Source organism: Brachyistius frenatus, unplaced genomic scaffold, assembly GCF_029030835.1.
Source record: "Brachyistius frenatus isolate BFR_SWC_R1_liver_20210118 unplaced genomic scaffold, ASM2903083v1 Contig_15, whole genome shotgun sequence".
NCBI lineage: Eukaryota > Metazoa > Chordata > Actinopteri > Embiotocidae > Brachyistius > Brachyistius frenatus.
The window spans coordinates 6,171,185-6,195,909 of NW_027210614.1; the positions used below are offsets into that span (position 1 = coordinate 6,171,185).

At 39.5% G+C, this 24,725-nt stretch overlaps 3 protein-coding genes across 4 annotated transcripts; 2 read left to right on the forward strand and 1 right to left on the reverse strand.

Annotated features, from left to right (window-relative positions):
- Positions 1–1,195: 1,195 nt before the first annotated feature.
- Positions 1,196–5,492, forward strand: LOC138618194 (uncharacterized). Its single transcript, XM_069693778.1, has 7 exons — positions 1,196–1,236; positions 2,405–2,527; positions 2,774–2,890; positions 3,119–3,175; positions 3,541–3,711; positions 4,429–4,542; positions 4,681–5,492. Exons 2-7 carry the CDS (start codon positions 2,405–2,407, stop codon positions 4,726–4,728), a joined length of 630 nt encoding a protein of 209 aa, XP_069549879.1. The 5' UTR covers positions 1,196–1,236; the 3' UTR covers positions 4,729–5,492.
- Positions 5,493–7,098: 1,606 nt separating this feature from the next.
- On the reverse strand, positions 7,099–18,788 carry LOC138618193 (uncharacterized). Of its 2 annotated transcripts, XM_069693777.1 has the most exons (4): positions 18,723–18,788; positions 12,033–12,081; positions 10,173–10,312; positions 7,099–10,022 (listed from the first exon to the last, which is right to left on the reverse strand). In XM_069693777.1, the coding sequence occupies exons 2-4, from the start codon at positions 12,036–12,038 to the stop codon at positions 7,160–7,162; spliced, it is 3,009 nt and encodes a 1,002-aa protein (XP_069549878.1). In that variant the 5' UTR covers positions 12,039–12,081; positions 18,723–18,788; the 3' UTR covers positions 7,099–7,159. The 2 variants fall into 2 exon arrangements, with proteins under 2 accessions (XP_069549878.1, XP_069549877.1); XM_069693776.1 differs by lacking the exon at positions 18,723–18,788 and having other exon boundaries at positions 12,033–12,107.
- An 872-nt stretch (positions 18,789–19,660) lies between these two features.
- On the forward strand, positions 19,661–24,470 carry LOC138618195 (uncharacterized). Its single transcript, XM_069693779.1, has 10 exons — positions 19,661–19,828; positions 19,916–19,986; positions 20,069–20,195; positions 20,326–20,471; positions 20,570–20,712; positions 20,824–20,989; positions 22,067–22,160; positions 22,291–22,369; positions 22,925–22,998; positions 23,098–24,470. The coding sequence occupies exons 1-10, from the start codon at positions 19,815–19,817 to the stop codon at positions 24,095–24,097; spliced, it is 1,914 nt and encodes a 637-aa protein (XP_069549880.1). The 5' UTR covers positions 19,661–19,814; the 3' UTR covers positions 24,098–24,470.
- Positions 24,471–24,725: the final 255 nt, after the last annotated feature.

Genomic DNA, 24,725 nt, shown 5'->3' on the forward strand with positions numbered 1-24,725 from the left:
AGCAGCCAACAAGTGCTCAGCACCTCTGGGAACTCCTTCAAGACTGTTGGAAAACCATCCCAGGTGAAGACCTCGTGAAGCTGATTGAAAGAATGCCAAGAGTGTGCAAAGCTGTCATCAAAGCAAAAGGTGGCTACTTTCAAGAATCTAAAATATAAAACATATTCTGGTTTGTTGAGCATTTTTTTGTTTACCACATAATTCCAAACGTGTTCCTTCATAGTTTGGCTGTCTTCAATATTAATCTGCAATGTAGAAAAAAATAAAGAAAAAACATTGAATGAGAGGATGTGTCCAAACTTTTGACTGGTACTGTACCTCAGTCACTTTTGGGAAAAAAAACAACTTTCTTCTGCTCCCCCCCCCCCCCCCCACACACACACACACACACACACACAGCCACACACAGCCACACACAGCTCTTCCTTCCTCCTCCCCTGTTTTGGCTGAAGTGAAGAAAAGTTTGACTCTCTTTTGGGAGTGGATCTTTTCTGACCCTTAAAGTGAGCATTGGCCATGTCAGTTAATGCTCGAGTGACACATGTTGTTGATTAAGTGAGTAAAGATGTTGGACTATTTGCCGATATGTTCACTTATGTAGGCTACTGATATGCATTTCAACAATAATGTGATTGCTTACTTTAGAAAATGTGAATGGAGGGCATACACTGACTACACATTTTTGAATTGAATTAAAATGATTTGAATCATCAAAGTGATTCTTTATTTCCATCTGTTCGTGCTGTGTACGATTCAAAAAATGTACTTGCATATGTTTAATTGCGCAAACTTGTTGAACTCGCATAGTGTCCGCCAGCTTGTATTCCTGTGAAAACATATAGATATATTACATTTATTATTACTAGTCATCATTGCATTGAATATCCGATTATCATTGAAGGAACAGTTGAAAATTTGCCTTTTGGCTCTGACTAGTTATAATGATTGACCCATTAATATACATTGTGAATGAAAAATAATAAAACAAACAAAAATAAGTTAATCTACATAACAGACAGAGGAAGAAAAATGATTGAATGAAACATTTTGGACATCAAGTGAAGGCATGTGAAGGTGAAGTGACTACGAGCAGACATGACAGTGTTGTGGTCGTGTGCAGAATGACCCGATCGTTCACATATCCTCCATGTGTGTTACGCAGCTCCAGATGTGAGCCTGATGTGAGGCAAGACCAACACTGAAGAACACCTCCGACTCGGACAACTGCACGACGAGGTCTGGCTATTCTTTGGTTTTTACTAACGTCTCATTTGTTTGAACCGGGTTAGTTTGGGATTTGTTACTTGAACAATTCTCTTGTCTACTTTATTTTAATCTGGAAAGTAGTTGCAGTCAGATCAAATTCACGTTTTAATTCACGCTAACACGGTTAGATGTTTGCACTTTCGGCGGAGGGGAGGGGGGGGGGGGGAAACGTTTCCCTGAAGGCATTTTGTTTTTTCAGTGTAGCATTGTTTGTTCTTAAAAATCAACATAAAGATTTGTTCCGCATGTTTGGAGTCCAGATCCACTGGAGCTGGAGTAACATGTAGCTAAACCTGCGTCAGCATCTGTAACTGTGGGGTTACAGTCTTATTGAGTTTAAACGTGCTCCTGGAGTATTTGCTCGCAGCCAAACATCAATGGATGTTAACAAGTTCAAATGGACAAATATTTTGTCAGCTTTCAATAACAACAACAAATCCCACGATCAACTGAAATGCTCACAGAATTTCATGGGAGATGTAGTTTGTTATGTTGATATATTTTGGACCCTTTTATCCCATTTCTATTTAAGTGCACGTAGAATCAAATATCATACAAAACAAGCCAATGTAGTTGATTAAAGACATGAATAAAAAAGATTCAACAAACCTAGCTCACTGTCCAGATCAAACTATGATCGAAAGCTTAGTTTTGCTCGTTCATGAAATGACAGAAAAAGTTTATTGTTTTGACTATTGATTCTCAGCAGCAAAGATGTGGATTTAATGCGCTGCATCAATGCCCACATTAAAAAAAAAAAAAAGGATGCTAAAATACAGCTGCGATACAACCAAGTGTAATGATTGTAATGTTGTTGTTTTTGCGTGTATGATGAGGCAAATACATCGTCAAAGTCATAGTGCCTCGGTGCATGTAAAACAGGCAAAATTCAACTTATCTGACATTTCTTATGTTGAACAGAATGTGGAGCCAAAATCGACTGAAACTAAAGATAGCTTTTGTGTGTTTTAATGTACTAACTGAAGTAAGGTGACAAGCATCTAAACCAAGGTTTCATAAGACCAGAATTGTCTCGGAAACCAGATAAAGAACCAGATCTCACTTGACCTCGAGTATAGCATGGTGTAGTAGCAGATGAATGTCTGTATTGATGTATGGTTTGTTGTGTGTCCATTAGATGTCTGCTGAGCTCTACTCTGTGAGTGGACCAGGTGGGAACAATGAAAGTTTTCAAGGCACCACAGTGGGAGGCAACAAACCTTTACACCGCTTCATAAGGGGGCAACCCAAGATGATTGGGGTGAGATGCACACTCACATGCACACGCACGCGCATGCACGCACGTGTGTACACACACACACACACACACACACACACACACACACACACACACACGTGCACGCTCAAATGATTATTCATCCAATACTTTAAGATTTTGGTGCATCCCAGTATCTTCAGTAATTTGACTCATGGTCATTAGTACGATGGTTGTATTTTCAAAGCTTAAGAGGTTGTGCTAGAAACTGTCTTTGATTTTCTCCTACAGATCGTCGTGCTGGTCTTGGGCGTGTCCTTATTCACTGTTTCCGTATCAATCGTAACAGACACCTACAATTACCACTTATTGACCGCCATCCCATCTGGCTTTTTGCTTGGATCAATGGTTTGTTGCCCGACTAATACAGTGAGGCGTTAACTCTTTCCTAACCAGCCAATGTAGAAGCTACTAAGTAATCAAAATTCATTTGGGGATTAGGTTAAGCACTAATAGTAAACTTAAACTCTGTCTTTTTGCTGTCCTGTTTACAAAATGTCACCTAATGCAGTGCTGTAGGGACCCAAAACATTTTAAACATACTTAATAAAAGACTTTTTCTCCTTGTCCTCTCAGTGCATTGTAACTGGGATCTTGTATATTCTGACAGAGCACAACCCAACCAAGAAAACAGTAAGTCCCATTGTGATGTTCTCCTACACCTACCTGTTTAGACGACAAAGAAAGCCCTGCAGATAAAGCAGGTTATTAAAGATCCCTTCTACCCAAGTAAAACTACTTAGTTTAAAATAATAATTTGTGTCAATTTGTTTTCTTCATTAAAAAGTTCAACTTCCCAGTTTAAAGTACTTAAACTTACATCACCTAAAATGTATAAATTGTACTTTTTATTGAGGTGTTTTCATTACCTCATTAAATATAGATTCCTTGGGTTACTTGCAGGGCTGTCCATGTTGTCAATACACTAAACTATTACTAACATTTGTAAGTTTTCGTCTGTCTCTGCGTCACCTCTGTCTGCTGGTGTCTACATGTAGGTAACCATCTCGCTAGCACTGAGCGTTGTGTCCGTGCTGTTGTCCGGTTGGACAATCCTGCACATCCTGCCTGGCATGGGACCGTACCCCTACCGCCACCGCCACAGTGTCTATTTAGACTCTGAAGACAACTTCACAAAGAGTCTATCAGATTGGTCATTAGAATATGAGGTGATTCATCTTTTATTCGTCCTCGTGTTGGTGGATGTCATCCATTATAACTTTGATCACAAATCGATTATTTGGTGAAGTGAAATAATATATAAAATAACAAACATACATTACAGTTTGTGCATCTTGGCTGGATGTAACATATTTGTCAAATGAGAGCTTCACTCATCTTTTCAGGATTTGTGTTGGTTGACGAACCAACAAAAATAAACAATACTTTTTTATTTTGTATTTATTATTGGATTGTAGCACTTATTCAGCATATCCAAGAGCAAACTGGTATTTACTGTTCATTTCAATTCAGTCACATCTCTGTCTCTTTATTTTTAAAAATTTGTGTAGTTCTTAATGGAGACCCAAAGTGTTCAACATTTTCACCACTCAGTCTTACACTGAGGCAATTTTGTAATTTGCTGTTGCAGCCAGTCGTAGAAGTGGCTTTGCCCTCTTTATCTTGAATGACTGACGACTATGTCATGAAAATTTTTGTTATCAAAGAAAATGGTCCTATGGAGAAAATGGCGTGAAATAAAAAGTCAAATTGGAATTTAATTAGAAAATGAAATGAAATAATAAAGTTATCTAACAATTTCATACTCACAGTATACATTTTCAGTGAAATGATCAATATTATTAATTATGTAATCATGTTTATTTGTTTAATATCACACATCTTGTGATGTGTTTTTGAGATAAGTGTGTTTGTGTTTATTTCAGGACATGGGAGAGACTTTGGCAGCAATCTTTCTGTTCCACAGTTTTGTTGGTGGAATCATTTTCATTGTGATGTCAGCTTTCGCTGGGGCTGCACTGCGTTCCACAAAAAGCCAGGTAAAAAAAAGAAACATTACACACACTGCTGAGAGCCGTGCAGGTCTCACTAAAAGGATATCTCTCACAATATTTTCTAAGCTCAAACAAAGTTGGAACATGACAAGTCAGGTGAATGATTATTTCTCCTCTCTTTAGGCCATTGTAATGATAACCACTACGCCGAGTGAAACACCAGCTGAATAAGGAGCACAAGAAGGTCTGCGACAAACTGAGCGGAGAGAAGGAAATTAAGCATATGAAGACACAAAAGTATGTATTTCTTCGTGGGTACCACAGGATATCTGATTACTCAATATTAACCATATTGAGTATGAGTACTTGTATATAATGTAATGTACCAATATGTATGATATTTAGTCTTGTGTTAATTCTGTGATTACTACTTCCTTTACTATGTGAGCACTATACTTACGCTGCAGTCTGTTGTGGACTGGCCTGTCTTCACTTTGATTATTTCTGATCTGTCTTCACTTTGTGTTTGCACTACGTCCGACTAGTTAAAATGAAGTATTTGTGCGGGCTGTTTTAATTTCTTAGAAACAAAAACATTAGTTAAGTGTGGGGTTAAATAGAGATGAGGTTGCTAGTGCTCCTGTTACAGCACTAGAATTTAATATGCACCCTTTGCCAATGGCTTCATAAGTTGTTATTTATCACTGTATTGATAGTTTGTACATCATTTACTCAAATTTGTAGATAATTTATAAGCCAATAGTAAGGATAATGTATACCAGAGTTGAAATCCTGTGAAAAATATCTCTCTGAATCACTGCCCACATTTCTACATTTTCAGCAATTCAGATGGTATACAGTATTATGGACTGCTGTAATTGATGCTATTGTTCAACCACTAACCTTTTTTGCAGAGCATCTGCACCTGAGTTTAGTTAGGAACACCTTACTGTACTGCAGGCTTAATGTATGTAATAAAATTATTATCTGTAAAAGACTCAACTTATTATTCATTTTTACGACTGCAGATATGACAGCCCTATATGAAATGAGTATCTATTAATGGTTTGTCAGCAACTACAGCTGAATATTACCAAAAGGAAACACAGCCATGTTGATTTTGAGACATCTTAGTTGTATGTTATGCAATTTTGTTTTTAATAAAACGGCAAAATGCAGTGAGCTTCAGAACATAAAAATAGTATAATGTCAACAACTTCAAACAGCTTTGATAAACTGCTCTGTCTATGGCATCACACTTACAGAAGAATTTTGGACGAGACAAGACAGAACAAGCACAGAACCTCATGGCCGCCCTTGACATTTTTTTTTTTATTTTGTCTTCAGCTCATGTTTCACAGCACAACCTTAGCACAAATACTCTGACTGCTGTCCCTACTTAGAGGGTACAGTGTGTGTGAGAAGTATCACTAATAAATCTCTGTACATAGAGAGGACAGGGAAATGTGTAATGCAATGTATTGCTGACTAAATATAGGTATACTAGTGTACTGAATGGAATGGAGTCAGCAGATAAAAATCTGACAAAGACTTAACTACCAACATTGAGTTGATGTGTGGTGGGAAGAAAAACAAATTTGTTTAAAATCAGAGCATATATATCTGTGTTAGCCTTATGCACAATAAAATAACTTGTGATACCTCTGGTTATAACTTTATCTAAACTAGAAGAGCTGAATTTATTTCCCGGTACACCTCTGGTGCGCCATAAGGACTGCTTGCTGTACTATGTTTGAACAAGTACTGTACGTGTATCCCAGAGGATTACTGGCTCCAATCAATGTGGATTGTGAAAGGAAGTGATTGTTTTTCTAGAATGTGTTTTTTCACTGTTGAACTGTACTACAATTTTCTGGATTTTGAAATGGATGGCATTTAATGGACCAAATGTCCAATGTAATCATCTTTAAATACTTTAATGGATTCTTCCTTGGCCCTTGCTGCACCCTTCCACAAAATTTCATACAACACAGGCCAGTACATTTCCATAACCTTGCTTTCAAACTGACAAACACATACCAGATTCATTCTCTTTCAGTCGTTTTTAGTCTCTGTCAACTCCTGGAAGAAAATAGCTGCTAAATGCTCTCCTATGTCCACCAGCTGGTGGCTGACTGTAACGGTCTGCTGTTTGGTGCTGGGCAGGTAGTGTACAGTGAGTTTTTAGAGCATTTTCACTGAAAGCAGCTGCCATAACAAACTGCTGGCCCTACGGCTAAACAATGAGTTGAAGCTCACTATAAATCTTGGTAAAGATGAAGGGGGCTGCAGACTCAAGTGATATTCTCTGCAGGTTCATCACTGCGGACCATCCTTGTCATATTGTCACAGTCATAAAAATATTAGTTATAGCCATTCATTTGGTGTGACACTTACTCTCAAAGGAAGTTCGTGGTAGTCGTGTTCCATAGTTAACAGAAAATCTAAAATTGTACGTGCCCTAAATAAAGAATTGACTTACTGTTTTTTGTTGTTCTTTTAGCTGCCTTTTCCCTCTTTTTCTTATTTATAATAGCCAGCTATCATCCTTTGCAGTGTTTTCAGGAATAACCCACATCATTAGCCTCTGATGGGTATGCAATGCATAATTGCATAACATTGTCTTTGACAGATTTCAGTTTTGTGGCCTCTATTCATTGTCTCAAACTGAAGAGGCAGGGGGCTTTTGAAAGTCATTCCCAAGAACATTGCGCTGGTGAACACGCATGTGCTCTGTGACACGGTACTGGCGTGAAAACGTCATAGGGCAGCGTGGGCAGGGGAAGGGTCGTACGCCAAGGTGGCTCCTCACGTGTCTATTCAGAGAGCCTCGCTGGCTAAAGGAACGATTGCATAGAGAGCACTGGAAAGAGTGGTGACCAGGAGCTGACAGATAAGCTGATATACTCATTGGCACGCTGCCTGAAAGGGTGGAAGGTATGCAGCCAGACAAGGTGGGAGACATGGAGACTTGTACAGAGTCTGCCAGTCCAGGAGTTGGACAGAGTGTCCAGGTACCAGTCCGGTTGTCACCCTCTTTAGGGTTTGAAACCACCTCCACAGCCCCAGCTGTTTGTATAACCTCAGCTCCTGGCCTACTTAGTTCTTTACCTACAGATTTTATTTCTTCAACATTTGTCTGTCCAACTGAAGATTCAGTCTCAGCCTCATCAAAACCCTCAGCCCCAAATTTATCCCTAACTCTAATTGTTTTCATTTCACTCCCTGCTACAGATGTTGCGTCGTTCCTTCGCGCTGTATCATGATTTTTGATCCTTGTATCAAATGCATCCTTTTTTCCAGTCCCTTTCTCTTCTGTGTCAGATCTGTGTTTGCAAGACACAAGCAGCGCAGCAGGTTTGGTGCTAATATCCAGCAGGAGAACCTGTTCTGTATTCTCTGTAGCAAAGTGCTGTTTCAAGGGATTGTGACCGGGACAAGGAAAGGTACCAACATCCTCCTCATTGTTTGACTCGTCTGAATGATCTGAGAGGCTCGGCTGAGAGTGTTTGTCATCAAAGCCCCCATGTGATGTGTGTGTGTCCGCCTGTGAGACGCAGTGATAATGGAGATGTCCACGATACGATGGACCCACAACACTGTACGGGATGTTAGACATGTTGCTGTCCACAGGCACTGTAAAAGCTAAGCGTGGCTCTGTGATCTCAGTACCTGAGATCTTTTCAGGTTGTGGAGACATGTGGCATTCAGAGGGACAGACACTGATGGTGATGTTATCCAAACTTGATCCTGGTGTGGTGGAAACAGGCAGACATAAATCAATGCTGTATTCTTTGTTTTCCATGGCTGTACTTCTGTTGTTTGCATCATGTTCATGCTGGATGGAGGCAGCATCGTTTATGCTCATCTCAGCTCTGTACATGTTTGGGTACTGAGGTCCGTGGAGGTTACAACGGCTGTCCTGTGTATCCATTTCAGCTGGGCACCTGTAACTGTGTTCCTCTTTCACTTCTCCCTCAGGACATAAATCTTTACAGTCACTTCCTGTGTCTGAGTCCTCTACAGGAAGTGGAACTACAGCTCTCAGATCTTGTGAGTGCTCCCCTCTTGCAGTTTCCGGGGAGACATTGCTGGAGTCTAAACAGTCGAGTCGCTTCTGTTTGGAGGGGAAGTCATCAAAACCGTGATCAGTTTTATCCCTAAATCCTTTTCTCCAGTCCTTTATCCGTGGCACTGAATCTGCCCGAAGATGAAGAAGTTTTGTGTTACTCTGAAATGAGTCACCGTGCTGATTATGAGGTTCCGTAATGACGGATAATTCATTGTCCATATGTTCATCATTCTGTGTTATAAAATGATCTGTACTGCAGCAGTTGTATTCCTGTTTCATCATGTCAGATCTCTCTGCACTGGACATGTAACATATATCCTGCATCGCACATTGATTTGAATGATCCTTGTAATCCAGGCTCTGTGGCACTGTGGGGCTTTTATTGACTCTGTAGTCCTGATTCGGTGCTCCATATTGACTTTTGTGTTTCGTGGTAACACTTTCGACAATGCTGTCATTGTCTGTGCTTGCTGAGCTGGAGACAGGGGTCTGACTGGAAATCACTGAAGCCTGGGATGCTGGATGGTTAGGAGGCACAGCAGACACTTCTGGCAGCTGGAGGGTAGTTGCTCTGCTGCTGTGACAGATGACAGGCACTGCCCCACAACATGGATGTGGTGATAAGGAAGAGCTCCTCCTGCCCTCAGTTGTCCTCACTAGCTCTGTGGTCTTCTGAAAAAGTTTGAGCTGAACAAAGGCAGCTGAATGAAACTGATGCTTCTGCACTTCTTTGTTCACTTTAGACATGTTAATCACTTTAGCAGTGGTAGGGATATTTTGAATGTAATCTTGAAGTGTCAGATGATTTACTTGTCTGCAGTCACCTGCATTTTTACTATTCTCAAGTGCACTATAGCTGGTGCTTGAATTGTTTGAAGTTCTTACATCTGTTCTCCTGCAGTGATTTGCACAATTTTGACTGTAATCTCTACTTGTTTCTGCACCTTTAATACTGGAATCTATTCTGGCCAAATGCATGTGAGTTTCATCAAATGTTTCCACATTGGCTGAATACTGGTGAGCCACTGTCTCCAGTGAACTTGTTGGACTTTGCACACTGGAAGCGTTTGTTTCTTCATGTCTTCTTAAGGCATCTGCAGTGGATGTTGATGACAGATCATCGAAGGTTCTCACAGTAGTCCTATGAGTATTATTAATGTCTGGCTGATTTTCAGCTCCGGTCGAAGCAGCTGCAATATCTGCAGCATTCAGCTCTGTGTGTTGCCGAGCCTTCAGCGCCTCCTGTAGTTCATCCATCTGCAGGTAGCAGGCAGCACTGAGCAGACTGTGATACTGTTGCAGGCTATAAGTATATGGCAAAGCCCCCGTGTATACATAGTCTAAAAGAGGCGTGAGTACAGAGTCAGACAGACATGGAGCCTGCAGTTCCACCAGGGCACCAGCAGAGGACAAGATAGATGCCAACACTGGACTGGAAGCTGCCAGAACACACCTGGGGGAGCAAAGAACAACTAGACTTGTGATCAGGCATAAAAAAAGACATGCAGTACAATTATGAACATACAGTATGGTTGTATTTTGCTATTATATACAAGCTGAGGTGTTCATTTTGTCGGTGATATAACCAGCTTCTGTTGCTCACTTGTGTGCAGGGTAGAGTTGACCTGGGCTCTGTCTCTGTCTGAGCACACAGTCACAGAACTGAGTTTGTTCTCTCTGGAAGTTCAGACATTCCAGTAGCGATGCTGCATGGGCCATAACTGCCTGGGCACAGGGTGCCATCTGGAGAAAGTAGAGCAGTCAGTGGTAGTTAAAATATGCAGTTAAAATGAATAATCAGAAGCATAACTGTAAACAAGCTCAAATACTCCATTCTAATAGTACATTAAGTTAAAGGGTAGATTCGTCATTTTTAACACTGTCTTCAAATATTCAAATACTATTATGAACACCACAAAACTTTCTAGCTGAAATAATTCTCCTGTTCATACTAGTACTTAAAATATCTCTTCTTGCTGTGTTTTGATGTAAGTGATGAGTGACACCATCCACAGAACTTGCTCTGTTTCCTTATTGCAGCGAAATTATTTATACAAAGACAAAGGATACACTGAATGGGCTGTATCTTTGGAAGATACTCTGTGATGTCTCACAGCTGAAGTCTCATATTAGCTTCAGATAATTTTATTCATGAAATGTGTCCTCCCTTACTGAAATAACGTTGAGGATATTTAATTGTCATTAATGAACAGGAATACTAATAAAAGCGATCTGGTTTAAAACCAGTTTGATTTTTATATGGGTGCATGACTATTGTTTTATAACAGACTTCCTTAACCAATCAAATCTTTACACTTCCACTGGGGCTAACAGATCTGAGTGCCTTTCTCTGTATTATTGTCTTTTTTTTTTTTTGCTGGACTTTGGTGGTTAAGATACAATCATATCCTGTCTTTACAGTGTTTCTGGTACATAGGGATCTGTTAAAGGAGGTTAGGATGCCCCTGAAAATCATATGTTTTTACAGAATTATTTCACTAAAAATAAAAAATAAAAACATGAAGACAAAAGAATAAATCTCCAGTGGTGTACAGTCTCGAGTTTACATAATTTTAGGAACAAATATAAATCTTTTAAAAGTTCAACAGTTGTTTGTTTTTTCAACCACCACAATTTGATTTTATTGGAGCAGCGTTTCCAGTGAAGAGCTGCTACGGTTGTATTATTCTTTCTTGATCTGCCACATTCCTGTCATAAAGCCCTTCCCAGCTAAACCAGGAGTACCTCACAGCAACAAGTCTAAGCCAATTAAACATATAAATTGGTTAAAATAGGCTACACAGAAGCCATTAACAGTGAAGATGTTAGGAATCTGCAGTCCATTCCTTACCTGACTATTAATCAGACAGCTTTGTGCCATAAGAAGGTATTGAGCTGTCTGATTAATGATGACCTGCTCAATCAAACAAATCTCATCGTGTGATTGGTTTTGTTTTCTTGTGGACTACAGTGTCCAGACTCCACATGACAAACATTTATGTTTCACATTATGATAACCAGGTAATTAATGCTCTATTCTGCTAACGGATCTCAGTGTTTTCTCTGATGGTTTTAAAGTCTCTGGCCCAACATGTACCATACATTTTTACTCAATGCTTCAAGAGTTGTTTAGACAGGTACATCCAGGAATGTACAAATACTTTTTTCTCTTGCAACAGTTGCCACAGTTTAAAAGTAAGTAGTGACATTGATTTACACAGTTTACTAAAACTACTTTGTACTTTAAGCACATCAGTAAAACAATAAATGTCCACTTTTAATATGCAAAGTTGTCCATAAATGTTTACAATCAGCTTATATACACAACAAACCGAACTAAAAATCCACAATGATGAACAAACTCTTTCTTGACTATTTGAATTCATCAAAGTTGTTGGAAAAGATATACAATATTACAGAATGTTTGAACATGTAAATAAGGTAGAAATAAATACTCTCTTACCTCCATGTTATACTGGGAGCGGAGCAACAAACCTCCACAATGTTGCTTGCTGTTGAATAGAGAGAACATTATCAATGGAAGCTATATAGTCCCATGTGGCATTTACGCAAACTGTCTCATTCGGAAAATAATCACACGCTTTTCACATTGGGAGCATGGCATGACACGGAAGGACAGGTGCATATAAGGAGTGGAGACATCCAACGTCAGAATCTCCATGACCCGTTATGGAGGGGGATTAAGACCAGCCCACAGAAAACTAACAAGACACCATAGAACTGTAGCACACAGAGCCAGAATGTCAACTCACATCACAGAAAGATTTTTTTTTAAGAGAAGTCATGTTTCTGAATGACACAAATAAGTTATCATGATGAAAAACAAAGCAGTCATTCATGCTTCTAGCAGAATAATGTGTCTAGGCCAAACTGATTGATTTATAGATTATTGTTGCTCTCCTGTAGGAGGTCAGAGGTCACATTCAGTCACGAGATAGTCTGTTGTCCGCAGTGAGCTTGAACTGTTGAGGTAGAGGCTGAATGCCTGAAGCCGCAGTGCACATGGGCACAAGCAATGCACATCCACTTCTATTATCAATATCAATAATTATTTAGAATTACTCAACTCTGAGTCTCCACAAGAGTTAAAGTTACACACAAGTTTTGTTCAAGTTAAACACAAGCCATTAGAGATAGCACTGGAGTAGTAACATGTGATGCGTGTAAACGTTTCTATCTGACTTAATTCTAGAGGGAAACTTCTCTAGTATCAGAACTATGAGCCAGCCTCCCTCGGCTGACGTTTTGTTGACAACTCCATACTAAGCCCTTTCTCCACCCTTCCACACCATGTGCTTGTCATGCTTTAAATACTGCACAGCACTCTAATGTTACAGTCACACCTCTTGCAGGCCACTGTACATCTGCCCTAGTAACTGTGCAATGGAAATACTACTGCGATACACTGCATCACATTGTGAACCACTTAAAATGAGTCTTGTGGCACAATAACAAGACTTATTTTGATGCCAATCAATTATAATGTGTAAAGAAAAATGTGTAAATCATAAACATGCAAATTGTTTTGAAGGGAATGAATTAAGTGAATGAGTTTATTTAACAAACATATCTGAATTGAGTTTAAATGTTTTAATACAGAAGCAGAAGAGCATATATTACAGCGGAACGTATTTAGCTGAGCATTACAGCATATTACAGCATATACAGCCCATAGTTGTAAATATGCTGTGTTGTAGTGTTAATATTTAAATACATACAGTGCTTTCTGTATTTTATTGTAGTGTTTCCTTAAAAGTGCCAAAGTGCAATTTAGGGTAAATAATTTAAGAAGAATAAGAATAAAATTGCACCTCCTGGTAGTCTAATATTTTAGTTGCACCACATAATCACAATTTCCATACAATTCCAGCCAGGTACCTTATGATACACGTCTCTGCCCATGCTTCCTGTCTCTCTTCACGGTACAACGGTCAAATAAAAGAAAAAGGCCAAAATAAATAAATATTGTAAAAAGAAGAGTACAAACAAAAGTACATTAAAAAAAAAAAAAATCTATCTATCCTATGTAGTAACTAACAAAATGATCCCACTATTATAGCAATTCTGTCTCACACACAAGTATGACACATATGGTGGATACATAGAACCTTTCATCTTTCCATTCACTGGCAACATGGTGACATAGCTCACGCACTACCAGTTGCATTTAAGAGTCTCCCTTGATCAGAGACACAGCTGCAGCTTTTGGAAACACATCAGGTTCTGGGACTGTTCATTCATAAATCATCTGAAGGCTTCGGGTCAATTTACAAGAAAACAACAACAACAACAATTAAAAAAAATATTGTTGTGTAAATTACATTTATAATTTAGTAAATGAGTGCAGAAAGTCATACTTAAGAGTTAAAAAAAAAAGGGCATCCAAATGCATGAAACTGACACTCTAGGTTATATTTACTACTTATACTATTGAAGCAACTGAAGCCAAAATTATCTGGTGCACATAAACCAAATATTAAAAACCATGCATTGCATAGGCAGCTACAATACATGCAGTGACAAAACCCCAAAGCAGGCACCAAAGGGACATCACACAAAGGTTAAGTCTGAATTTGTTCAGCATCTTTAAAACATTATGTGCAACCTTCCAGCACAAAGTACATGGTCTTCTATTCCACATACACAGGCATACATACAAGTTGGTTTTAACATGATCTCTCTGGCAGCAGCGGCTCTGCAAGAACACACTGCGCAGACATGGAGCTTATTCCCATCCATTAGCCAAGTCTGCTTATAAGGATATTTCAGGACGCTGGGGTCGAGCCCATCTGCTTTTTGTTGAGAGGTACCTCACACATATGGCAATTATGAGTTACCAGCTAACCTAACCATTAGGACTGTGGGAGGAAACTGGAGCAACCCGAAGAAACTTAAGACATGTAACTTACCAGTCAAAGGTTTGTACACAGCTTCTCATCCAAGTGTTTCTCATTATTTTCATGAAAACATCAAAACTTTTGACAGCACAAAAGTGACAACACTGGATGTGTTAGGTCAAACAAAACTTTCAAAAGCTGAAGTCATGGTTGGTAGTTGAGCTGCCAAGAGGCGCCCCTTTTAGCAAGAGATGTAAATGTATTGTTGGATTTTGAAAGAGAATCCTTATGTTATTATGTTGCTTTTCTGAGGCTATTGCAGTTACATCAGGGATTTTTATGAAGAAATTGTTGGTATCTGCAGTGGGTACTTCGGAAATTTGGTTTGGTACGTTATGGTACATAGACTCAAAGTGGAAATTTTGTTCTGATAATGGCCCTCTAAAGACCTGGAATGTCTGCACTAAAGTGCACCTGCTGGTGGTGCTACAGGAAAAATAAAAAAAATAAAGTCTATGGATTTTCAAAAGTCATTAAAACCGATCTTTTGGGCCCCTTAAATGTATGTATAAAAAAAAAAAAAAAAAAAAAAGAATTGTAAATTTTCTTTAAGAAAATGTACACATGCATGCACTTAAAATTCACAACAAACAACCTAATACGTGGTTACACACGTGCACGCACATACACACTCTACATACCAACTCTGTTTCTGCAACAAACAGACTCCAGCTGTGTACTTTCTGATCTACTTCCATTTTTCCCAATGTAACATCATCTTCAGCTCACTCTCCCCTCTTTTACTTACACATCCAGAACATTTTTAGTCGTGGCTGCTATTTTTTGCACTTGGCAAACCCTCATACACACTCATCACTACATTAACACCCCTGCAAAAACATACACAACAGCGTGTGTGCTTAAGAACTCCACTGCCAAAAGAAGTACCAGGGAGGAGAGCGATTCAAATTAGACTGGAGAGGAATGAAGTGTGACCAAGTGTCTTGTTGGCCTTGGGGTTATGGCACATACCAGACACTGAAAGTGCCATGTACCTGATTTGATTCCAGCTGGGAACATGTGTTACATATTATAGTCCTTCCTCTATCTCGAGTTTTTAATAATCAAAAGGTTAAATGCCAAAAAAGGGAGATTTTAATATTTTAATTCCAATTATCCTCAGATGTCACAGCAGATACTCAATCCATACGTTGTCCTAATTTACTAATGTATCAGATACATCCTACGGAGTATTATTCGAGCCGGGAATTGAACCAACCTTGGCAAGGTACTTCAGCTGTGAAACACTTCCGACACGTGACGAGTTTACAGGTGTGCATGTGACGCGTGTGCACGTTAAGTAAACTATTAATACGATTTCAAGTTTCCTGCAAGATCTAATAGGCTACCACTAATCTTAAAAGTTTAATTATTTGCCATTTTTCAGTCAGCCAAGTATGGTTTTGAGTGTAAACGGTGTGTAGCATCGTGATGTGCACAGAGAAGCTATAGCCTTCCTGAGCAAGTTCTCCAAGTTTCGTCGCTTGATCAAAATCAACCGAGCTACACATGGTTTTGTGAGCAGCGGTCTGGTGTGTGCGATGTTTTACAAACCTAAAATTTGGCAGAGAGAGCACATGAAAGTGTGTGACATATTATTGAGTACAGCTGGGCCCAAATAATTATTGGAGGCCTAATTCTATTTTACAAAGCAGCAGCCAGCGAAACAAAGGATGCTTTTTGTGTGTTTGTTTGTATGTGTGTGTGTGTGTCCCAAATGATTAATTATTTGAATATTTCATAGGGCAGGACTGTGTGTGTCTTCAGCACTCCTGCGTCTTCTCCTGAGATTGGACATCAACCAACCAACTAATTCTCCCAGAGAGACACAGCACCACAGCAGACCACCAAACCTCTTGATACTTCCAGGCACCAAACACAGTATGAAGACCCAGTGAGTAAAACTACCACCTACCTAACACCGGCCTCTTCAGCCACCAGGAGGAGCATCCTCACCCTCCCTGCACAGAGAAAGTTGTCCCCATGTGCTTCTTTTGTGCAAGTGGGTTCAGGAAGGGCCTCGCACACAGGAAGTTGTCATGCCTCTATGCTCTGACAACAAGCCTGAAAAGATGTTTCCAAACAAGACTGACACATTTTTATTTGAGGTAGAGAACAAAGAGTTCTACAGGATTTTAAGTATTCATCTTTGTAGTGTATTATTGTATATGCAAGTATAACGTTTTTCCCCTAAATTACAATACAACAAATTTAAGATCAACTTTATAAACAGTTTTGATATGATCCATCTGTTTTAGTATGATATTGACTTGTGGAATAAGTATTGTAAACATATAATTTACTTTAGTTATATTTATAGGCTAAATTACATTGTGAGAATAGCAAATTTACAAAATTTATAACAGTGATTTTATAGTCTGTTTGTTAATATTTGTCATTATCCTCTAGAACTTGACTGGTTTTTAATGTTGAATGAATAAAATTACATTTGAAATGATTGTGTGTTCTGTGAGATTCTCTACCCTCACTGATGGTGGGCAACATTAAGCTTTTTAAATACTGAATGTGATACATACAGCATTTATTGGGGCCTACAACTAAAATGTACAAGATTACGCTAACATATGCTTTTTTTGTTATTCAGTTTAATTCAGTATTGTAAACAGCACTTTGTTAAATTATCAGGCTAAAACTGAGCAATAGAAATGTACAAAACTCACTACATAAAAGCAGAACAGCTCTTGCAGTATGATCATTTGTCATCATCACATGAAAGGAACTTCTACAAAAGTGTTACACTGTTAACTGGAAGCAGATCTATCAGGATTTTCTTGTGTAGTTACATTTACTAATAATTACTTCTTATGCCCTACCGAAGTAAAGACTTCATGGCAACATGTGGAGCCATTAAGCTATCATATTGCTTTATGTCTGCTTCTACCTGGTGGTCTGAAATGAACACAAACTCACTGCTGCCTCTCAGAAAATGAAACGTTCACCTCATTATCATCAACATAAATGGCCCATTGTCTAAGTTGATCTTTAAATTTATAATGCTTGTGCTCGCCCCGATTTCTGTAGAATTCAAGAAACAGTTTGAGTTAAATATCTTCCCCCTCTTTCCTCTGTAATATATGTTCATGCAGTCCTGTTTACCAACATTCAGCTCAGCAGAGCAGTTGATGTAACATCTCAGATGCAGTAACGCGATTGTAGCAGGATTAATGTAGCTCCCACTTATTTAGACTGTGATTTTACTTGGCTCTCCACTCCCCCCCTCTCATCACTCCTTCCCCTGCGCCTACCTGCCTTTCCATATAAGGAAAATGCCAAAAGCTTGGGCGCATAATTGGCATCTCCCGGCCTCCTTTAAATAGCCACCTGATCGCTGACTAGATTTGAACGTAACCCGCCGGCAGAAAGGGAGACGTGTGGAAAATCCCTCCCAGAGGTATGACTGGAGAGCGCAGCGCACAATCAAAGTATCAACTGTTTATGGTGTATTAAAATACAATCTTAATCATGAATGCCAGGTACCAGTAGCCCCTGCATTAAGTTGATTGGCCGTTGCGGGAGACAAAGGATCCCATCCCTGTCCATCCTTATTTTGCTTTACACTTCTCTGCGTGTTGACTTGAGGTTAGTCTTGGGGGTGCCCGGGTTCAAGGGTGGCTGAGCAGCAGCTGACCATCCAGTCCTTCAGGTCACACTATCAAAACACGTTCTACACAATTTCGGCATCAACTCTTGCACCATAACTTCCTGTAGCAGTACACTCATGATTACTACATAGGAAGTGGTGCTTACCGTGTGCTTGTTATTTCAGGTAATTAAGTTGTGAGAACACCAAGTAATGGCAACATGGGCAGTGTCTAGAAGCTATGGAGGCTAACGATTTATCAAACTAGCAGGCAGGTAACAGAATGCAGGAAGTGCAAGACGTAATGACAGAGGGAGAAAACGAGACCTTTGGAACATCAATATTTGCCATAATATTATTCAAGTTATGAAGCAAAACTCTACACGACTAAAATTAGCCCATAATATATTAGCTTAACATTCTACAAAAAAATTAACTTCCATGGGCTCCTCATTTTGGAAAAGGTATGCAAACACTCACAACTCCGAACTCATAGAACATTTTTACTTTGATTTTGTTGTGAATACCACGAGGGGGCCGTTGAAATGGACTTTTCTCATGTACAAGGTGGATACGACCCCATTTAAACGCAGCACAACACGGGGATGAGGCAAAGCAAAGGAACTTCACTTACAAAGGTGGGTTCAACAAAACGGTGTCCACATAATTGGGAACGACAGGAGGGAAACCCAGAGTCCAAAACACAAATGACAGGGTCAGTCCAAAACAGGAGGGAACAGACACAAACAAGCTCAACACAGTGATGACTTAACAGTTCACAATGCAGCAAAAAGTCAATTCAGACAAGAAGTATATAGACAGGCTATTGTCCTGGGTGATTGGTCAGTGGATACAAGTAGTGCTGATTGGATAATTGCCTGCAGGTGAAGTGGGGGTGGCAGGAATTAGACCAAAGGCGTGAGAGAGACAGACTGAGGACCTCTGGTGGGCACAGGGGCTGTGACGAGGACAAAGACATGCACACATTTCTTCACCTTTTAAGTCAGGATGACTAAAGGTGCTCAGTGTATGTCCCAGTCACAAGTTTATCAAACTCTTCGTCTTTCCATTTTGGATATAAATTTAACAGAACGTATCAAGAAATAAAAGTTTAATTTACTGCAATCTTGTGTCTTGTTTTAAACGTTAATAGTTGTTTTTTTTTTAACGTGATTTTTGTTCTTGTTTTCGTTTACAACAGCATGAAGGCTAATCATGAATAGTCTGCAAAGTAATCGTGATCTTCTCGGTGATAGGCATTTACCTGTGTTACCCAAGATTTGTTTTACATCAGGCTTAAAACTAACAATATGATGTGAAATATGTCTTAAATGGAGCTGAAGTTGGCTGCCAGAAAGCGAACAATGCCAATCAATCCTTGAGTCAGTCATTCCTCTACCTCTTTAAGCCATTAGTCCAACACCATCATCCATCATTTCCGCAATTCCTATTTGGATCATGTTTCAGTTGCTCAAATGCAGTTGTTTTTTTTCTTTTTTTTTCTTTTTCTTTTTCTACAAATCAACTCTCGGCTGAAGTGCGCACGTCCATCCTCTTTTCTGTTCATTGAGGAAATGGGAGGCACTTCCACGGAATGATCGTTGCGCACCATTTCCAGCAACCGTTTTCCATTTCAGGAAGAGTGAGACTCGAGCGTACACAGTACGGGCTGTGCTGAGTCCGATTGTTGTTTCCGAGGGAGATACATGGAATAAATCGTCGCATCATGGAGTTAAAGAGGTAATATCAGATACTGGAAATTGTCTTGCTTTAATCTTTAACTTGGTCGCATAAAAGAAAAACATTACCTCTTGTGTTTAATTCCAGACGAGTTGGCGACGGGGTGTCTTTTATCCTGCTTCTTTTAGGACATATCGCCCCTGTGATAGCGCTCCATGGTACGTACAGTGGGTACATAGTACATCTCTGTAATAGCTCATAACCAGGCTCTTCGTGTAACGTAGCCTATGTTTTGTACAGGAGTTACTAATGAAACAGGCCTACATCTTGACTGTACCAACGACTATGAAGAGCTGATGTTTTGCCAGCTGGAAGGACAAAACTGCACTGAATACAATTTGACTCTCGTGGAAAATGGTTTGTTGAGGTGAGTAGTTTCATTATTATTATTATTATTTCCAGGGTATTAAATTCAGTTGAATCAACCTGGGAAGCCAGAAATTTGATTATGTTAATGTATTCAGAGCTATGTTAAACTATTACCTTGTACTCCACAGTGAGAAGAGTTGCCGTTTTAAGCTGTGTAACAGAAGGTGTTGTTGCTCTATCAAAATGATGCTTATCTCAGGGCATACTCACACAGCATCAGTCTGGAAAGAAGGGGAGAAGATGGAGTTGAAAATGATCAGCATCAGAGAAAGCAGTATGTTGACTTCAGTTCACTTAAAGTCCATAAATCTGGAGCTGCACGAAATAGACTGGATGATTCACCTCACTTTTCTTGTTTTCACTTCTGTACAGTGAAACCTAAAACTCCAAAAATCATCTCAGTGAATGAATCAAATGGGAAATTTGGAGTTATGTGGGACACAAACATGAAGGGCTTTGTCAGTGACAGCCTACATGCAGAAGTGACTTACAATATAAAAGGAGACACAAAAAAGGTAGGAGTAATGTCACTAAATTACACATTTGTCCTGGAGACGTAAACGTGGGAGTGATTACTTCTGTTTGAAAAATGAACTATGATTGCAAAACTCTTTTTTTCTCCTCAGCACGCATCTGACACTTTCAAACCAGGCACAGTTAAAGGACTGAATTACTATGAAATACTTGGTCAAGACTTGAAACCAAGCACAACATATGTGGTCAGCGTGAGAAGCTTCACAAATTGGAGCGACAAGTTCAGTGACAGCAGCAGCGGGTTTGAATTCAAAACCCGTAAGTGTTGCCTTATGGTCCTTTTGATACACTATATTCTATATTTCTTCATCATCTTAGGAGCCTTCAAATGTATATGTATTATGTTGTATTTTATTTTATTTCTAGTACCCTCAAAATGGAAGAGTTAAATGGCTTGTAAACTATCATCTATTTATTTTTAATCTTTGTCCAGTTTTTCATCTGCTCTAAAACAGCAAAATATTAACTAACTAATTAGCTGTTCCTCATATTTAAATACAGTTTGGTAGTGTCAGTTATTGCACATCCACCATGACTGTCACTTGAACTATAGAAGCTTTTAAACCAGCAAGAGGAAGTCCCACCAAAATGTGTGCCATCTGTAAATTCTATTGGTAAAAGTTAAACTACTTCCAACACATGGATTCTGAAATAGAAGAAAAATTAATAACCAAATATGAAATGAACACAAAATGATGTCTCTTTTATCAATCATCCACACGGTTCTCATGATTCAAAGCCACTATATGTGGGATTTTACTTTCTTTTTTTTTTTACTTGTGCAGCGTAGAGTACCTGACCCAGGATCAGGCTGCTATTTCCACATAAAATATTTGTTTTATGTGACATGGTAATCAAGCCGGAATGTGTACTCAAATTACAGTGTACAGTGAACCCTCGCTATAACGCGGTTCACCTTTCACGGTCTTGCTGCTTCACGGATTTGCATCGTGCATTGAAATCACATTACGACTATATGTAACGTAGATATATTTAATGTCCAGTTCTATCTATTTCAATTGTAAAATAAAGGTTACTACTTCACGGATTTCGCCTATCACGGTTTCTATTTGGAACGTAACCCCCGCGAAAAACGAGGGGTCACTGTATTGCCAAATGACATTGCATTGCGGCAACAACTTCACAAGAACCATCTGCCTGCTCTGTACCAACTCAACTCAAAGGCCCCGGCTAGAGGGGTGGACTTAAAATCAAAGAAATTAGAGAGACAACATATCATTGTCATGAAAGAATGACATTGAAATGATCCCCTCTCCTGAGGATAAGGGAGGGACTTGCATAAATCTGACAAACATTTTTTTTTTTTCTTCACAGCTGCCTCTTCTTACCCGATGCATTTAGCTATCACCATCAGTCTCAGTATTGCTGCAGTCATTCTCAGCGCTGCTATATATTACTGCTTTGTAAAGTAAGTCATGCAGATAAAAAAAGGCTTTTGCCTTATGTCTGTCAGTGCATAACACGACGGGGTTTTCCCCTTAAATATTGTTACTCCTGTCTTATTGTGTTTATGTGTCGTTTTGTTGATTTGATTTTAGGATCAAAACAAAGTGGTTGGATACAGTTGCCAAATATCCAAATCCAAAACTTCCTAATATGCATACAGGCGAGCAAGAGGTGAGACACATGTAAAGTAATAATATGTATATATAATTACACATAAACATGAAAGGATTTCATGGAAGTCTTTAAGATTTAATGAAGTCATTTTATTTTTGGTCAACTTTTCTTTTCTTTTTTACCAGTAGCTGTTCAATAGATTTATGTTTGTAATAGTTTTAATTGCTAGTGGTGGGGTCTGCCATCCCTGCACTGGATTCAGAATCCCATCTCACATGAGGAGTTCACAGGAAACTATGCAGCATGTAATCCAGGCTCACCAATACTTTACTGTGGAAAACTACTCATGCTGTGTGCAGTATGAAATCAGATTGTGCCTACAAATATTTCTTAAACTGGAACAACATGAGTTTGTTAGGCTGCTCTGTAAACAGATCAACCATTTGCTCTTCTGTTGTTTTTCTGACGAAGTGGACACTGCACTTGATGTTACCATGGTAACCACAAAGGTCACCAAACCAAGTAGAACAGATATTCTAAAGATTATAATCCAGATATTTTCAGAAACATGACAAGTGATTTTCCATTTAAATTGAATTGTCCTTGTTTCAGGTCTTCAAGCCTGTGCCGCCCATCATCTCCTCTGTCTGGATCGAGTCTCTTCTTCCAGATGACAGCAAACCATGGTTAGTATGGCTGCACTGATGCATCAACAAAACAACACATTTTCTTAAGGATTTATGTGATTATATTTTCAGTTTAAGCAGCCGTTTCTCTTTATGCAGGTCGAAGATGTCACTGACAGACACTAGCAGTGGGAGCTTTCAGCAAAGCAGTGGAATCAACACGGGGTCCTCGTGTCTCAGTTATGCTAACACGGAGCCTATTGACATTACAGCTATTGTTCAGAATGCCCTTTGTAAAGCCTTTCCTAATATCAGCCCCATATCACCGCTGATCATCAACACTGAATCAAACAAGAACAGTGGATTAGTCTCCCCTCCCTGCAATCCAGGCAGTTTCAGAGATGATGACGTGAGTTTTGGATCATCTGGCTTTGACAATAAAACTTACTTCACTCTCATTCCCAGCTGTCAACACCAGGTGGACAGCTCTGAGGTCCAGATGCAGGCTGTAATTCCCTGTGACTCTGCATACTGTCCCAGCGAGACCAACATGGAGAACTGTCCTGACCAGCAGGTGCCAGCTTGTCTGCTTCCTGCACAGCAAGATGTTCTTTTACCACCAGTGGTTTCCTCTCTTGTGCCAACAGACATGTCCTATCAGCAATGTAAATCAGATTCTGGGAGCTTGTCATATGCAGAAGACGCCAGCTTGTCCACCAACTCTAGTGGCACCAACACAGCCAGACCCTGTGATCTTGCGTCTGAGGTTGGGGCTGGGTGTGAGAGCTCTGAGGTCAGTGGTGCAACAAAGTTAAATAGCAAAAGTGAAGAGGCCACCGCATGTGGTCAAAATAGCTTCTACGGCAGTGCACCTGCAGGGTCTTCATGCAACTTTCCTCCAGTGGAAGATGACTACCGGCCATTTCAAAGTCTGTTGGGGCAAAATGATGATTTGTCTCTAGAGCAGAGGAGTGGTGAGCACGAGCAACATTCAGACAAATATCAGGAGGACTCAGTCATCAACCCAGTTGTTCCAGGTTTCATTAACAATGCGCAGAGTGTCCATTGTCTCTCTGTGCTCCAAACACCGTTACTCTCTATGATGTCTGCTGACCAGTCGATGCCAATAATCACAGTGAGCGGCTATCAGAGTGTGTGACAGCTTCAGAGGTTTCAGAGATCATTCTTGAACTTGGAAACAGCAGAAAAACAATCGCACCATAAAAGGCACTTAGTCGTTGGTCCTGATGTTTTGACGGTTTAATGTCACCTTAAAAGTAGATGATGTCATGTTTATATATATAATTTATGGAATAACTGAACTTTTTCAATGACAACATTATGGGATGAAGGTCATACGATATGACTGTAAGCTGTTACTAAATGGACCTTGAGCTGAGACGGTTTACTTTGTTGTAAAGTGCCTACATCAAAGGCTGTCGTAGATATTTTTTTGTTTGCTTTATTTTGGGATTGATTAAAAGAAATATAAGTCATTTGTTTTTTACATTTAATTCTGTGTAGCTCATGTAAAATGCATTCCTTAAAAGTGCAAACATATTGTAAGAAATCTGTCTGAATGTCTGATCATTAAGCTGCGGTAGGAGTTAAGTCTGCAGTCAGGGTTAAAGGCTGAAGAGCTATTTAAATCTCATCGAGCCTGATCGGACCAGGAGATTGATCAAAAGAGAATCTCGTATTTAGCCGAATTGGCCATCAATACTGAACACATAAAGGAAAAAATACACTGGGACAGACTGAATTCTGCAACTGAAACAAGACTCAAC

Bases quoted from the DNA above. Each gene is read 5' to 3' on its own strand.
- LOC138618194 (XM_069693778.1), top strand. From the start codon at position 2,405: ATGTCTGCTGAGCTCTACTCTGTGAGTGGACCAGGTGGGAACAATGAA. The intron at 2,891-3,118 runs GTTTGTTGCCCG...TTGTCCTCTCAG, and splicing joins GCTTTTTGCTTGGATCAATG to TGCATTGTAACTGGGATCTT. The intron at 3,712-4,428 runs GTGATTCATCTT...TGTTTATTTCAG, and splicing joins ATTGGTCATTAGAATATGAG to GACATGGGAGAGACTTTGGC.
- LOC138618193 (XM_069693776.1), bottom strand. From the start codon at position 12,101: ATGTTCTCTCTATTCAACAGCAAGCAACATTGTGGAGGTTTGTTGCTC. The intron at 10,313-12,032 runs GTAAGAGAGTAT...TACTTTCTCCAG, and splicing joins GCTCCCAGTATAACATGGAG to ATGGCACCCTGTGCCCAGGC. The intron at 10,023-10,172 runs GTGAGCAACAGA...TTGCTCCCCCAG, and splicing joins CAACTCTACCCTGCACACAA to GTGTGTTCTGGCAGCTTCCA.
- LOC138618195 (XM_069693779.1), top strand. The intron at 20,990-22,066 runs GTAAGTGTTGCC...TTTTCTTCACAG, and splicing joins CGGGTTTGAATTCAAAACCC to CTGCCTCTTCTTACCCGATG. The intron at 22,370-22,924 runs GTGAGACACATG...TCCTTGTTTCAG, and splicing joins TGCATACAGGCGAGCAAGAG to GTCTTCAAGCCTGTGCCGCC.